The 15,574-nt window shown below is 37.9% G+C and overlaps 1 protein-coding gene and 1 pseudogene across 1 annotated transcript; one reads left to right on the top strand and one right to left on the bottom strand.

The window, feature by feature from the left end:
* Positions 1-642: 642 nt before the first annotated feature.
* LOC132123478 (G protein-activated inward rectifier potassium channel 3-like) lies at positions 643-5,772 on the bottom strand (annotated as a pseudogene).
* Positions 5,773-7,985: 2,213 nt separating this feature from the next.
* LOC132123176 (IGF-like family receptor 1) lies at positions 7,986-13,434 on the top strand. Its single transcript, XM_059533737.1, has 7 exons — positions 7,986-8,134; positions 11,082-11,274; positions 11,534-11,591; positions 11,734-11,914; positions 12,536-12,625; positions 12,766-12,906; positions 12,999-13,434. The coding sequence occupies exons 1-7, from the start codon at positions 8,044-8,046 to the stop codon at positions 13,313-13,315; spliced, it is 1,071 nt and encodes a 356-aa protein (XP_059389720.1). The 5' UTR covers positions 7,986-8,043; the 3' UTR covers positions 13,316-13,434.
* Positions 13,435-15,574: the final 2,140 nt, after the last annotated feature.

Below are 15,574 nucleotides of genomic sequence, written 5' to 3'. Positions count from 1 at the left end.
CCAAACATTTCGCTTTAGAGTGCACAGACAACTTAAACGTGTGCAATAATACTTCAACAATTTGGAATCCTTTTTTTCAAGAATACAATGAACTGTAACAAATGTTTTTTCGTGTAAAATAGATTTATGGTTTCGACATGAAATTGCTATAATAATAATAATAAGTATTTCGTACTTTTTGTGCAAACTACTGGTCTCTTCCACGCCATTATCATATACATTTTTATAAATGTACAACTTAACTTAGGTTATATGGTCCATAAGAATGATTATTAAATAAAGTAATTCCTTTAACTGGAATTAGCTAAGTGTTTAAATGCTATGATTCCTACTTCCTTCTATTAAATATGTATGCCAGTTTGAGCTGATTGTACATTAAATTGTTTTGATGTGTCGGTCACGGTCATGCCTCTCTCCTAACAACACGGTTTGGTGTATCTTATTTAATGTGTGTTTTCGTTTAGTGCATGATGTTCTGTTTTTCTCTGTAACCACAAAGTTGGCAAATGTACGATGCCTTGTGTTTAAAAACCTGTTCCGACTCTAAATGTTGCGTATTCCGTCCAAAAGACGGCGTTCCCACAGAAACATAAGAGAGGGGAAGAAAACAACCTCTGCAGTGATCGCGACGCACACTCGCACACACTCAAAAAGTAGGTTAAATGACATAACCGATCCAGTCTTTATATTCAGAATTATTCAGGCTACTAAAGATTTCTGGACATGCCTACAGCGAAAACATATGAGGACAATACCGGACCCTGAACCGCTGAGAAAGGGAACCGTCAGCATCGCACTCACAACAACTTAAGAGATTCGAATTCGTTGACTTCTGACACTCGCTCCTCCTGGATGTTGTGGATAGTGAAAGTACATGCTCCTGGTGGTTTTATAATGTCGTCTTCTTGGTCGTTTCCCCCCAGTTTCCAGTTAGCACTGTCTTTGAGAGACTGCTGGAGCTCCAGTCCCACTCGGAGGGTCTGCAGGAGATGATGCTGTTCCTGCGCGCTGCACGGCGGAAGAGGCGCGGGATACGTGCTGTGGAAGCGTCTCAGGTCCACTCGAAACGACCCTTTCTCCAGTGTCATGCACGGCTCAAAACGGGCTCCCCACTCGATCTCCGTCTCGATGTAGGAAGTCTTCGCTTGGCACATCATTCCTGTCAAAATAAAGTTGCCAAACGATCTCAGAAGGAAACACTACGTCCACTAGATGGCGCCATGCTGTAACAAATTGCATTGGTTTTAATGCAAAACTGGCGCGGTTTTTCCATTTCTGTATTTAATTTAATTTAATTTAATTTAATTTAATTTAATTTAATTTAATTTAATTTAATTTAATTTAATTTAATTTAATTTAATTTAATTTAATTCTTTTTGCTAAGTTTATTTTTCCCATTGTTTCACATCACTCTCATGATAATTCAGCACATATCTGCCCAAATTCTCATTACTTTTGACTTTTAGTCATTTCATTAGATAGTTTTCACTGCTGTTGTAAGTGTTGTTGAATAAAACTAAACATTTAAATGATGTAACTGAAATCAATCTGAAATAAAAATATAAATATTAGATTAAATTAGAAATGATGCCTTGGAAACTAAAATAAATTGACATAAAACTAACAATTCAATCTTAATTAAAATTAACACAAAACACTAAAATAACAATATGTCCATGTATACTGCTATTAAAAAAAACTAAACTAAATAAGTTCTTGACAGGTTTTTCACTGATGAAAATTATTATTATTATTATTATTTTTCAATTGAACTTCTTTTATGCTTTGTTTGGTTTTAAACTCCCCATTTCTCAACAGCCCAGTGAGGAAGTGAATAAAATATACCAACTAATACGATTTTTCTTGTTTTCTTGCATTCATAGTTCTTTAGCATGCCATATTGGTTTGTCATGGCAAGACATTTGGGTAATTTGGTAAACAGGTAAAGTGGGCTATGATTGGGAACACACCTGTTGCTTCCACAATTCCCTCCAACATGACAATAATCTCAAACTGTTGCTTCCGCAGCTCCTCCGGCCCAAGCTCCCAGAAAGGCCTGCTGGAATCGATGGTGTGTTGAATGACCTGCGGCTCCACCAGGAACAGACGGTTAGAGTCACTCTCGTAGCCCAGGTCGATCTCAGACTGCTCCAGCGGGAGAAATTCCCCCTCTGACATCTGCCGAGACTTGATGAGTTTAGCGCGTACTTTGGCATCCACCATGTGGCTCTCACGCAGATCGCCAAGACGGAACATAAGGCAAAGACGATCATCACGGTTGGCCACAACACAAGTCCGGCTGAAAAGAAGCGTTTCTGCACGCTTCTTCGGACGTGAGATTTTGACGAACATGCAGCCCACCATAAGGGCATCAATCATAGAGCCCACAATGCACTGCGCCATGACCAAAAGCACACCTTCGTAGCAGCGTGATGAGACCGTCCGAGCACCATAGCCAATAGTTCTCTGTGTTTCTACTGAGAAAAGCAATGCTGACACAAAGCCATCTATATTGGGGTAGCAAACATCAGCGTCACCAGGAACTTCGAGATCTCCACGCAAGAATGCATTTAGCGAATAAAGCCCAACGAAAATAAACCAGGTGACTGCGTAGCACATCATAAACATGAAAAGAAACCATCTATACTGAAGATCTACAAAAGACGTGAAGATGTCAGCCAGGAATCGTTCTCTCTCAGCCATGTGTGCATAAGTCTACCCTACACTTCCCATCTTTGGAGATGTAACAGCACTGTTCGCGAAGCTCCGGTGGACAAGTTGGAGTCTGTGCATTCTCACTTTCTATTAGCTTGTTGCATGCTTTAGGACTGCACTCTATGTCCCGTACAGGTGTGTAGAGAGCACTGCGGGACGGGGTGCTGCATAGAGGGCTTGTGCTTGGACATGTCATGTTGGGAACACTAAGAGCATGGCACCAACATGGACGAATGTTTGGCTCACGTAAAGAGCAGCGCCTCATAAGCGCCAGCTCTGCCTCGGCAGGGGGACAGATACTTGGTCTCTGGCCACGCATGTACCCACGCTGAGGGCTGTAGGGCAAATCCGTGGTGGTCCTCTGGCGCCGAATGGACACGCTTGGTTTGGAAGTCTGGTTTGGCATTATGTCAGGCAAAGGAAGGGTGTTGCCTCCTGTTGAATAGGTGCGAATGTTGCTTTGAGGGAGAATCTGGAAAAGAACATAGAGATGACGACATAAATCGATTTTTTGCATTTCTTGCGAAAGTCGCTATAGTGATAGCTGTGGTGTCGATATTCTCATGCAATTAGTATGATTATTAAAACTCTATAGTTTTCATCCTTACTGTGAACAGGACTATACAGTGATTATCAGTTGTTACGGTCTTAAATTTCATTACACAAAATTATTGTATCACTTCAGAAGAAGATGTCATATGGACTCCTTTATATTTTATATAAACAGTTTATATTTCTCTAAGTGCTCAACAAAAGACTGAAAACTGGTTTTGAATGACATGAAGGGAAACCAAAAATAAAACCTCTATCCTCATTTACATTCTAAACCTATGTGACTTAATTTTAAAGTGAAAACAGTTTGAAAAAAAAAGGATCCTAATGATTCACTGTTTGGATGATAAACATTTTACTGAGAATGTAAACATTTCTGTGAAATAGTGTTTCATGGATGAAGTCATGCTGGTTTGGAACTACATGATGGTAAATGATGATAGAATATCTTCTAAAGAATGAGTAAAAATGATGAAAAAAAAAATAGTCATGTTTCAACATTGGTGTGTGTTGATGAAATCCACCCACTGTAGGAATATACAACTGATGGCGCACTCCATCTCCAGGTTTACACAACGCGACCCAGCTGGATTTGGGATTTAGATTGATGATTGTGGTAGGTCTGGTCCTGGCATCATCTTGCGTCTGCCCTGAGGTGCCTCTGCCTTCTTCAACAGGAACACTTCTGACTACACTCAGCAAGACTGAAAAAATGGCACTACTTTACGCTAGTGTGGTGAAGCTGGATCCAAAACCTTCTAAAGAAAAGAGAACGTCATATATTTCTCTGTAGTATTAAATAATGAAACTACTTGTAAAACATCACTGTTTAAGAGTAATTAGAAGCACTTCAATGTACAAAAGGCTATTTCTTTATTTTTTTAATCGATGAAGATATATGAACTGTGTGAGAGCAAGGAAGGATGGGCTTAAAGAAAGCAGTCAGACAGTCTGCTCTAAGATTCATTATCCGCTGGTTCAGCAGGATTGAGCCTTTTCCTTCCCCATCAGGAAACAGACATTAATATGCTTACATGAGCCTCCATTAAACTTTACTTTGATGACTAAGGCATTAAAAAGGTTTAACTCATGATTGCTTATAGGCCAATTGTTTATCAGGACATTGAACTGATAAATGCATCCAATGCATTTTAAGATATCTTTTAGATAATGCCATTGCTAAAAGGCCCCTACATCAATGAGCCAAAATTGCAATGCAAAGGTAGCAGAGAATCTCTTCTGAAATAGAACTAAAGATGTCTTTACACAGTCGAGGTAAGGCTGCTCTGAGCCTGCTCAAAATTCAGTTTAAAGGCGCATAAATACCAGACTAAATTATACCTGCTCAGCCCCACTTCAGCCCCTAGTATAAAAGTATACAATTGTAATAGCTGTCTAAATGCATTAATGCCACCTCTGAACAACATTAAACAGTCTGTGTAAAGACACTTAAATGCCACTTTAGAAGTGCTTCTATGCCACCGTTGAGTTTACAACTGTTATCAGATGTCTTTACACACACTGTTTAATGCTGCTCAGATGTGGCATAAATGCATTTATACAGATGTGATAACCATATAGCTTGGTACTAGTCTCTGGCCAGGTGGGCTGGCATTATTTAATCAGGCATTACATCTTTACCCAGAATTTTGAGCAGGCAAAGAGCAGCCTTAACTCTGTGTAAAGATGCATTATGTGTCCTCACAGACTGTTATATATATATATATATATATAGTAACGTTATCAATAAATAAATAAGAGAGCACAGAGCACTTTAAAATGAAATAAAAATAAAATCAAGTCAAGATTTCTAGCTATTTCTAGTTAAGGCTCTTAAAATAGAGCATTTTTATCACTTTTTCTTGTTCCCCAAAGCATGAAAAGTTAAAAAAAAAGCAGTCAGTCTTACCTAGGTAGTGTGATTCCAGCAACAGCACTGGGCAGCCGGTCTCACAAGCAAGTACTGAGAACAATATGGATGTCTCGACTGGACATCAAAGTTAATCATGATCAGTTTATAGTAATCCAGGTGTCTCAACAGACTACAGCAGAAAGGACAGATCAGTAATGTCATATCGCCCTTGGCATCCAAATAATTGAAAATGATTAGCTCTGTCAGATTACACCGTTTTGAGGTAGGGGAGACTAAAAAAATAAGACAAAAAGATGAAAATGTCAAAAGCATGAACTTGACTTAGAGAAAAATACCTTGTTTAAACCTAAAATATCAGACTTTCATTATAGTCATTGTTTACACATTCTCTGGGAATTATTCTAATCACTGTGTCTAAAATGGAGGGTTTAAAACGTAGCCTATAATACAGAATCATTTCATATATGCATCAAAGAAGCGTTCCGAATGAAAGCCACACGGAATACAGCTTGTCCTGTATTTAAGGCATATGCCGTATGAACTAGATCATATGAATAACAGACTCTAAAGTGAGAATTAATAATTCTTCTTTGGACAAGTGTTACAAGTAAAATACAAGAGAAAACATGGGAATTCAAAAAGAAAGTGAGCATGACGTTCTCCCTTCGAAGGGCAGTGCCCTTGAAGTTTGTCATTTGAAGGGTGTCGCATTTGGAACTCCCTTGGCAAAGGAAATAACTGACCAAGTGTAACCTTGACAACGCTGCGAGTGCGGTGTGGGTGTAGCATTCAGCACTCAATAAGTACAGCAAATTAGAACATTTGTAAAATCCAATTCACTAAATTAATTACAAATAAATTTTCACTGCTACGATAGTGTGTAAACAATTGGTTAGCTTTTTTCATTTGAGTCCACTTTGTCGAGTTGTTCAAACATATCTCAAAAGATTTAATGACGGCTTTTATTTCAGTTGGTTTCATCTGAGCTGTGGCTGAAGTCAGTTGTAGTTCTTGTGTTTCTCTTTCATTGAGTAATTTTGTTAGTTAACAGCAGCTGTTCATCTCTAAACCACAAACATCACTTAATGCAGAACTTTTGCAGAAGAGAGATCTGTTAGTAGTTAGTAGGTTAAGAGCATGTGCTTCAATCACACTGCATGAGGTTCTGCTGCTTTATTGACAGTAAAGATGTCTTTGTTAAGTACTTCAGCACATACAGTAAATGTGGAGTTCATGCAGTAAAGATGACTTTGTTAAGAATTTCAGCACACTTGTGTGTGTTATTGCTGATGATGAACTGCAGTGATTTGAGTTAAAATCATGTCTGAACTTTACTATTATACATTAAGTAAGTGTTTGCAGTTTTATACTAAGAAATATTCCTTCTCAGTGGACTCAAATGAAATGAGTTAACCAAATGTTTACACACTATCACAGCAGTGCAAAATTTAATTTAGCGAATTGAATTAAATGATGTTATTTACTGTAAAATGTATGTATAGTATTACAAGTTCACAGTTGCTCTTGTAATTTCACTCATTTTTATAAACGCTTCTACTGTCATTTTAATTATAAGTTTGCTGCATTTTACAGTATAATTCACAGAAAAATCTGTGCATTAAAAAAAAATTGTAGTGGAGAGCGGGGTCGAAAGTAACGTGGGAAGAAATGAACAAAGCGATTTTCTCAGAGCCTCTTACTGCATTTGCATCCCAAGCTATGACAGCATGTTCAACCCTTGACGGAAATGTCGCGTAATTTCGTCATTGTTTTTTAATACAAAAAGTAAATTATTGAAGCAGTAATTTTTTTCAAATAAGTTGTGTTGTTTTTTCTTGTTTTATGTGTCACAGTAATGATCAATCTACAGGTTATTTTCATTTTCAGAGTTTTTCAGTATAAAAGTTAATCGGGTTTAAATGTCAGGAATTTCTGTCAGAACGAAAGTAACAATTGTTACTTTTGTCCCGCTACAGTGACAAGAAGTATGTTCTGTGTCTTACATCAATTATTAAAAATGTTTATGTCATATTATACGAAAAGAATATGTCTAGAGTGAGGGTCAGACAGACAGTACTGTTACATTATGTTTAGAATTTATATTATGCTAATGTAGTTCAATCTTTATAATGTTCATTCTGTTGAAAACAAAAGGTTTATAAAAATACATTGAAATTGCAATTTAAGTGTACACAGTTGGGTTTTGAGAAATTTAATGAAACTTAAATTTAAAATAAAAGTATTTAAATGTAATTTAATATACATATAATTTATTTATTTATTTACAAAAATAAAAGGACAAAATTTGTTTGCAGTTATATATTAACAAGGTCATAGTCAGGTATACTTAATAAAAATAAGAGTAACAGAAAAAAAACTCTTTTGACCCACCTGTGTGTTACTTTTGTCCCAACCAACAGGGTCGAAAATAACAATGTGCAACTATGTTCATAGTGAAATTGTACTGAAGTCTTTCTACATTTCTTCAAAATACCACCTGGTACTGATAGACCACACTTCTGAGTTACTGGCCACAGCAGAAATATATCTATGTCTACAAGATTATCTTTTAAAATTATGTTTTTCTGTAAAATTATACTTTCGCCCCTGCTCTCCCATAGGCTATATAGGCTACACATGGTCCTCTTTAGACAAACAAAACTTTTCAAAACACAAATTGTGAAGATGATTTTATTCTTCAACACGTGTGTGTCTTATTGTTTTATGAAAAAAAAAAAAAAAAAAAAAAAAAAAAAAAACCTATAGTCCCTTATTTTCATTTTCGTGGCAGACCCGTGTCGTCATTGCTTTAAGATTAAAACCCACTCAACTCCTTCAATTCAACTCACAGCAGCTCAGCTTCACACAGTCGATCACGTCAGGGAGAAACAGGATCAGCCTCGATGACTTCAGATAGGTGTTTAGAAGGGAAATTCTGGAATCGTTCTCGGTACAAATGTGAGCCATGTGAGACTATACATCGAATCATAAAAGGTAAGTTTTAAATTGTGTGTTCGATAAATCGCCTCTTAGTCCATTATGTACATGTAACTTAAATGCGAATTACTGATAGGGTGAATTCAAATAAATTGGGACAGTTTTGCCATTGAGATGACCTGGAAAATGTCCAAAAATTAATTGTAAAGGTATAATTTCTCTTCGCGCAAAATGTTGTCGACAGCACAGTCATTAATAGTCAATTACCCAAAAGACTTTCTTACAAAACATACAGATTTTATATTTGTGATTTACAAATTCATAATAAAGTGATACATCGATCTATTAAGGCGGGCGTACACGGTGCGAATTCGGATGGTGGTCGGAAGATCGTATGTCCACGCACACGGCACGAGTAAGTTTATCTGAAAATCGTACGGACGAGATGATATACGACACGATTTTACAACCTGCGAATTCCAGAAGCAATCGCACGAAGTTGATAGACGCGTTCGACTTGAAGCACCGCTGCACGCACAGAAGGATCACTGTATGACATTAAAGTACCGCGAGAGCGATAAGAGAGCACACATATACAATGCATTCTGTGCAGCGCTGCTTCAAGTCGAACGCGCCTAATATAACTGCTCTCCCTCTCTCATAACTGCATAATATTGATACGAGCCGTGACTGTTTCCTAAACGTAACTTACAGGTTATTTTTCAGCGATAGGAAACCGGGACGTTTGGTCACCCTGTGTGTGTGTTCTTGTATATGGTTTATAAATATCTGAAATAGGCTACGTATTACAATGTAAACATGGTTTGTGAGGACAATTCCTGTGCCCTCGTAAACCAAATGGCTTTAACAAATACTATACGGTGTTTAATAGAAATTTTAAACATGCATTTAACGTGATGGATTGAGGTAGTGTATGGGGATATAAAGTAGCTATAGAATACCGTTACGTATGGAATGATATTGCGGACATTATTCAAAAGGCATTGCAAATTGTATTTGCAATTGCGTTTTCAATTTGTGGACGCATAAAATGTGACATAATCCAAATGCAAATCGCGCATTACGGTTTTCATTTTCGATTAAGTGAACGCACAGTGTCTGCCAAATTTAAAATGGAAATGCAAAGTCCGTTTGCAATTGTGTTTTCCATATCTTACGAGCTATGAGCCTGTCATATTTAAATAGCAATATTAATTACCACATTTGCCTTTTCACTCTCTCTGCACTGTGCATGTAAACTGCCAAAACTCAAATGGAATCGCAATACCTTTTGCATTTGAATTTCCAACGTCTACACCGAAACCTGTCAATCAAGTGACAGGGGTGGGGCCATTTTATTGGGCGTGTTTGCATTGGGAAGTGAAGATCGTACTAAAATGTACCATGTTTTTACTAGGGTAAATATAAGTTAACGATAGTGTTTATAATTAAGCCACAGTAGCCACAAATGTACAGTTGTCTGAGACGTTATGAAATGTTCTTTAATATCATGAACCATAAAATGTAGTCAGTGCTCTGCTATTGTTTATTTTCATAATAAGTAAACACAGGCCACACCTTAAGATGGTCACAGATCTGGTGCTGATTCAATGTAGCTTTGTAGTTCAGTGGTTAGTGACTGTCATCTCCAACGGCATACCATCTTTTAGCGTGTTCGAAACCCGGGCCAACACAGATGTTCTTTATTTACGTCTATGGAGAGTCCCTGTAAACTACATATGCGTATGTGAGAGAGAGAGAGCGAGAGAGAGAGAGAGAGAGAGAGAGAGAGAGAGAGAGAACTAAAAAGGCATTGGAACACATTGCTAGAAACATCACACAGCGCTCGCTGTTCCTGTCAGACTTCAGCGAGTTTATCCTCCTGGTCAATAGTCCACAATCGCCGTGGCGCTGCCGTCTTCACCTTTCTTCTTCTGTGGTTTTCCTAGTTCGTGATTGGTGAACTTCAAATAAATCAACAAATCGGCTCATTCAACCGCACCAGTGTTGCCAGACGTACGATAATTATCGTATTTGTATGATAATTTTTACCTCTGTACGATGTATGATCAATAAGGAAAAAAATCCTGTAATGTACGATAATTTCAGAATTTTATGAAAATTTAAATGATGGTAGTTGCAGCCATAGGGCTTCTTTACTCATACACGAAATCGGCTCATTACAGACACTCTAAATGCGTTCGTGTGCACCTCAGAGTGTGTTAAGAATGCAGGAGGGTGCCCTGAACTAGTTGCGGTCCATGACAGCAAGAACCCCTTCAACATCTGGCAACACGCAGTCTTCCAATGACAGCGGCTCAGATGTGGAGTTAACTGCACCACGCAGAAACAGCTAAATTCCTTCTTCACTGGATGCGACGAAGCAAGTGTTAAAAATCATTTTAATATGCGCTGCGACGCAGACAGTCACTGAAAATAATGGGATAGTATTTTGTCTCACTGCTTCCGTCCAACAATACGCCTTGTTATCTATTGTGTTAATTTGCAGGTCGTGTCAAAACGTTGTTGGTTTAGAATAGATAAATAACTCTTTTGACTCGTGTACGATAATTTTCTTCCAAATACGATAATTTTGAACTTCTGGTACGATACTTGGGCATTTCCAATCTGGCAACACTGAACCGCACACATGTCACGAATTCAAACCGATAGCTCACGAACTTTTTAGACATGTTTAAAAATGATCGGGAGGTCGGGAAGTGCTCGTAAGGCGCTCTGCTCGGCTCGTAATTCATCGCAAATGATACGAGCCGCGGCCATACGAGCATACGCGATTTCCACACGATTGAAAAAAATCGCTTGCGAACTCGTACGACAGCAAAAATCGCACTGTGTATGCCTGCCTTTAGACATGATCGAGAACACTGATCGCATCTTTAAGTGAACGTGTCTGTAAAGAAGTCTGTTGTGCGAAAAACAGCCTACAGAGTAATTTACAAGAAAAAATGCTCGTTTACTCATCGTCGTTCTGTTTTGAGGACAGGTTACGAATTTACTGAAAACTGTGGGTGGTCCGACGAGCAACAACAGATCAAGTCACCTTACAAACCATGCAGATATGGGACATTTAATGATGGATCTCAAGTCAAATGCCAAAATTGTCGTTCTTGCCCAACGCCACTGTTTACAGCGTCTGAATGCAGCACAACATCGGATGCAATCTGCTGTAGACAAGGGTAAGTTTTAGGCTACTTTCATTTTTTTTACTACTATTAATTTGTTTGTTGGTACCTGCAATAAGAAATTCAGTCTAATCTGGATGGATATATTGCTAAAGTTAGTTATAGCTAGTCCACGATAATGGTTTGCGTTTATTCATTTTTGATTAGAGCATTACCTCTATCTACACAAACAAGTTAGCTTGCTTTTCTCTTTTATTCCGATATGCAGTGATAATATTGCAAATGTAACTTTTTTATTTTTATTTTTTTGCAGGGAGCAGGTTTTTAATGGAAAATGCATCCCTCAACTGCCACAGACCACAAAGACAACAGTAGTAATAACCATTGTTCCAGTTACTTTTCAGCTCTCTCTAATGCTTCTTCATCGAAAACAGAGATATTAGCATAAACCAAAAGAGAACAAATACAACTGAAATGCAATAGAGCTTGATATAGGCTGTTTTTTCTTTTTAGACTGCAAGTACGCCTGTCTTCATATCTAGCCCTGTCGCCAGCTCAAGCCTTTCTCCGAGCACTCAAAATGTCTTTACAGAGCCCTCTGCAGTCACTGAAAACTTTACTCCAAGCACTCAAAGCTCTATGCCAAACACTTCTTCAAGTCCCACTGAAATGTCATCATTTAATCAATTCATAGGTATTGTTTTGAATCTCTTTAGCATATAGCCTACATAGGCTACAGTCCGGTTCAAAAGTTTGAGGACTGTATGATTTTGTATGTTTCTGTAAGAATTATCTTAGGCTGTAGAAAAAAAATAGTTAAAACAATACTGTAAAAAATTATTTAATTGCATTTGAATATTTTTTTAAATGTAATTTATTCATGTGATGGCAATGCCACATGATCTATTAGAAATCATTTAAATGTGCTGTTTTGGTGCACAAGGAACATCTATTATAATCAATTGTGAAAACTGCTTAATATGTCTTATATCTTTTTAAAAGGATTCCTTAATGTATAAAAAGAGGCAGCATTTTTTAAAACAAGTTTGTAAAAATGTAAAACATTTATTTTTTTTTCCTGCTGAATTCAAACATACATTTTACTGATCCCCAAACTTTTGAATTGGTATTGTACACATTTACAATATATCACCAACCGAAAATGTGTTCAGTACTTTTTGTTGATCTGTATCTAGATTGCTTATTAAAATTGAGACTATTCAGTTTGTACATAAAATTTGAGAATGTGAAGGTGTTGGCATTGATGCTGATGAAAAGCAGATTTGATGGTTTGTTTTCTCATGCATTTTTGTAGGGATCTATGTATGTTTTGGGATTTTATCAACTCTCATTCTGGTGTGTATCTTCCTTTTCATCAAGAGGAGGTCTAAGCCTTTCAATGGAGGTCAGTTTAAAATATGAAGGAAATCCTGCAGGTGTTATACATACTAATATTTCCTGTTATGACAGACTAATGCTGATCCAACATATTTTAAAATCAACTCCTTAAAGACTTTCATCTTGAATTTCTCTTGTATTTACCAGAATTTAAAAAATGCTGTAATGGAGCTAGTCATAAAAGCCTGTCCAAAAAGAGCATTGGCAGATATGAGGAGGCCATCTCATACAACGTAATCAAAGAGAGTAGTAACAATGATCACGTAACTGGATTGTCGCATCTGTTAGGTGGGTATTCAAAGAACAAATTAGTTTCACGTGACCCTAGATAACTCCTGATTACTGCTTAAGTGAGAAATTTTCTGTAAATCTATTCACAGCACCTGAGGTCCAGGATGCACCTCTCAAAACCGTGCTGAACAACCTGGATGTTCTTGAGGAGCTTGTGTTGGTATTAGACCCAGACATCTGTGGTGCCAAGAACACACGTCACCTTGCCGCCCATTGCTCCTTTTCCTTTGCCTGGATCAATTATGCATATTCCATGAAGGACCACAAAAGCCCCTTCGTCGCCGTTTTGGAGGGTGTCGTCACCAAAAACCCAGACTGGACCGTCAGCCACCTCGCTGAGCTGCTAACTTCCATCGGTCGCAATGATGCAGTGGAGATTTTGGCGAAGCTTACTGCAGGTGTTTAAGAAAAATTCATGTGATATTTTAAGAACACAAAACGTACTCCGTTACTTAACGTAACCTCGGTTCCCTGAGATAGGGGAACGATTTCTGAGTCTTGCGAGACGCATATGGAAAAAGCCTTTTTTATACTGAGCTGAAGCCTTTTTTATTCATGCAGTGAAACTGCACAGCCAGTGGTTCATGCAGTTTATTAAAAAAACTATTGATGCACCGAAATGAAAATTCTGCGCCGAAACTGAAAATTTAGGATGCACTTGGCCGAAACTGAAGCCGAAAATGGCTTCTTTTAAAAACGTATATATATATTGCTTGGATTTAATGGATCTGAATTGAAAAATCACAATATAATAATCAAACTTTTATTAACAGTTACATAACAAAACATAAAATATTTTTTACAATAAATATAAATAATAATTATTCTTCAAGTTTTATGTTCCATCAAATAAAATAGTTTTTTAAAAATTGTGCAAAAAAATCAACAATTTTGGAGATTTTTGCAGAACAAATGTTACATATTGCAACTTTGGTGTCCTCTCGTATAGGGCTGTCACTTTTGTGAAAAAAAAATCCTGTTCGATTTTTGAGACATAGGCAAAGTGTTCATTGAATCGTTAGTAAATTGCCTATATTTGGCGTTGATCCGTTTTTCAACGCCAAATATAGGCAAATCCACCGACAACTAAACAGGCATTAGGGCGAACGTAAAGAGGGCGCTTGAGACGCGCACAAGTCAGCAATGTGGACTGCCATAACATCAATGAAAAACATTACTGAAGGCTACATTGATATTATGCACTAATAGGCTCTGTGTGTGTGTGTGAGTGTGTGTCAGAACCTGCAGTTGCTGTGTGACGCGCGTTCGCTGCGAGCGTATAGTGACGAGCTGGACGCGCTCCGAGAGAAGGCCGTTAAAATCGATTCCCTGTTTTCGTTTTCGAAACTTGTGTTGGTTGGTCCGATCGATTGTGCAGCTTTTGTGACAAGGTTTTTTTGATTGTGACAGCCCTTTGACATGCTTAATCTTTGATAGGCAGACGCGTGATAACAGCTCGACCGTGAGTGAAACCTAAGCGCTTGCTCACGGATGGGAGGGGCGGGTGACATTCATTTTCGGTTTACGTTTTCGGCTGTTTTTTTTATTTCGGCCCGAAACCGATAATGCCATTTCGGCCGAAAATTTTCGGCGGCCGAAATTTCGGTGCACCCCTAAAAAAAACTAGTGATGCACCGAAATGAAAATTCTGCGCCGAAACCGAAAATTTAGGATGCACTTGGCCGAAAACCGAAACTGAAGCCGAAAATGGCTTCTTTTAAAAACGTATATATATATTGCTTGGATTTAATGGATCTGAATTGAAAAATCACAATATAATAATCAAACTTTTATTAACAGTTACATAACAAAACATAAAATATTTTTTACAATAAATATAAATAATAATTATTCTTCAAGTTTTATGTTCCATCAAATAAAATAGTTTTTTAAAAATTGTGCAAAAAAATCAACAATTTTGGAGATTTTTGCAGAACAAATGTTACATATTGCAACTTTGGTGTCCTCTCGTATAGGGCTGTCACTTTTGTGAAAAAAAAATCCTGTTCGATTTTTGAGACATAGGCAAAGTGTTCATTGAATCGTTAGTAAATTGCCTATATTTGGCGTTGATCCGTTTTTCAACGCCAAATATAGGCAAATCCACCGACAACTAAACAGGCATTAGGGCGAACGTAAAGAGGGCGCTTGAGACGAGCACAAGTCAGCAATGTGGACTGCCATAACATCAATGAAAAACATTACTGAAGGCTACATTGATATTATGCACTAATAGGCTCTGTGTGTGTGTGTGTGTGTGTGTGTGAGTGTGTGTGAGTGTGTGTCAGAACCTGCAGTTGCTGTGTGACGTGCGTTCGCTGCGAGCGTATAGTGACGAGCTGGACGCGCTCCGAGAGAAGGCCGTTAAAATCGATTCCCTGTTTTCGTTTTCGAAACTTGTGTTGGTTGGTCCGATCGATTGTGCAGCTTTTGTGACAAGCTTTTTTTGATTGTGACAGCCCTTTGACATGCTTAATCTTTGATAGGCAGACGTGTGATAACAGCTCGACCGTGAGTGAAACCTAAGCGCTTGCTCACGGATGGGAGGGGCGGGTGACATTCATTTTCGGTTTACGTTTTCGGCTGTTTTTTTTATTTCGGCCCGAAACCGATAATGCCATTTCGGCCGAAAATTTTCTACGGGCGAAATTTCGGTGCACCCCTA

The sequence above is a fragment of the Carassius carassius genome, chromosome 41 (assembly GCF_963082965.1).
Source record: "Carassius carassius chromosome 41, fCarCar2.1, whole genome shotgun sequence".
NCBI classification, from domain to species: Eukaryota; Metazoa; Chordata; class Actinopteri; order Cypriniformes; family Cyprinidae; genus Carassius; species Carassius carassius.
This window is presented reverse-complemented; position numbering and strand designations above follow the sequence as displayed.

Excerpts from the sequence above, each read along its gene's own strand:
- LOC132123176 (XM_059533737.1), top strand. The coding sequence starts at position 8,044 with ATGACTTCAGATAGGTGTTTAGAAGGGAAATTCTGGAATCGTTCTCGG. Across the intron at positions 8,135-11,081 it reads TATACATCGAATCATAAAAG|GTTACGAATTTACTGAAAAC; the intron begins GTAAGTTTTAAA and ends TTTTGAGGACAG. Across the intron at positions 11,915-12,535 it reads ATCATTTAATCAATTCATAG|GGATCTATGTATGTTTTGGG; the intron begins GTATTGTTTTGA and ends GCATTTTTGTAG.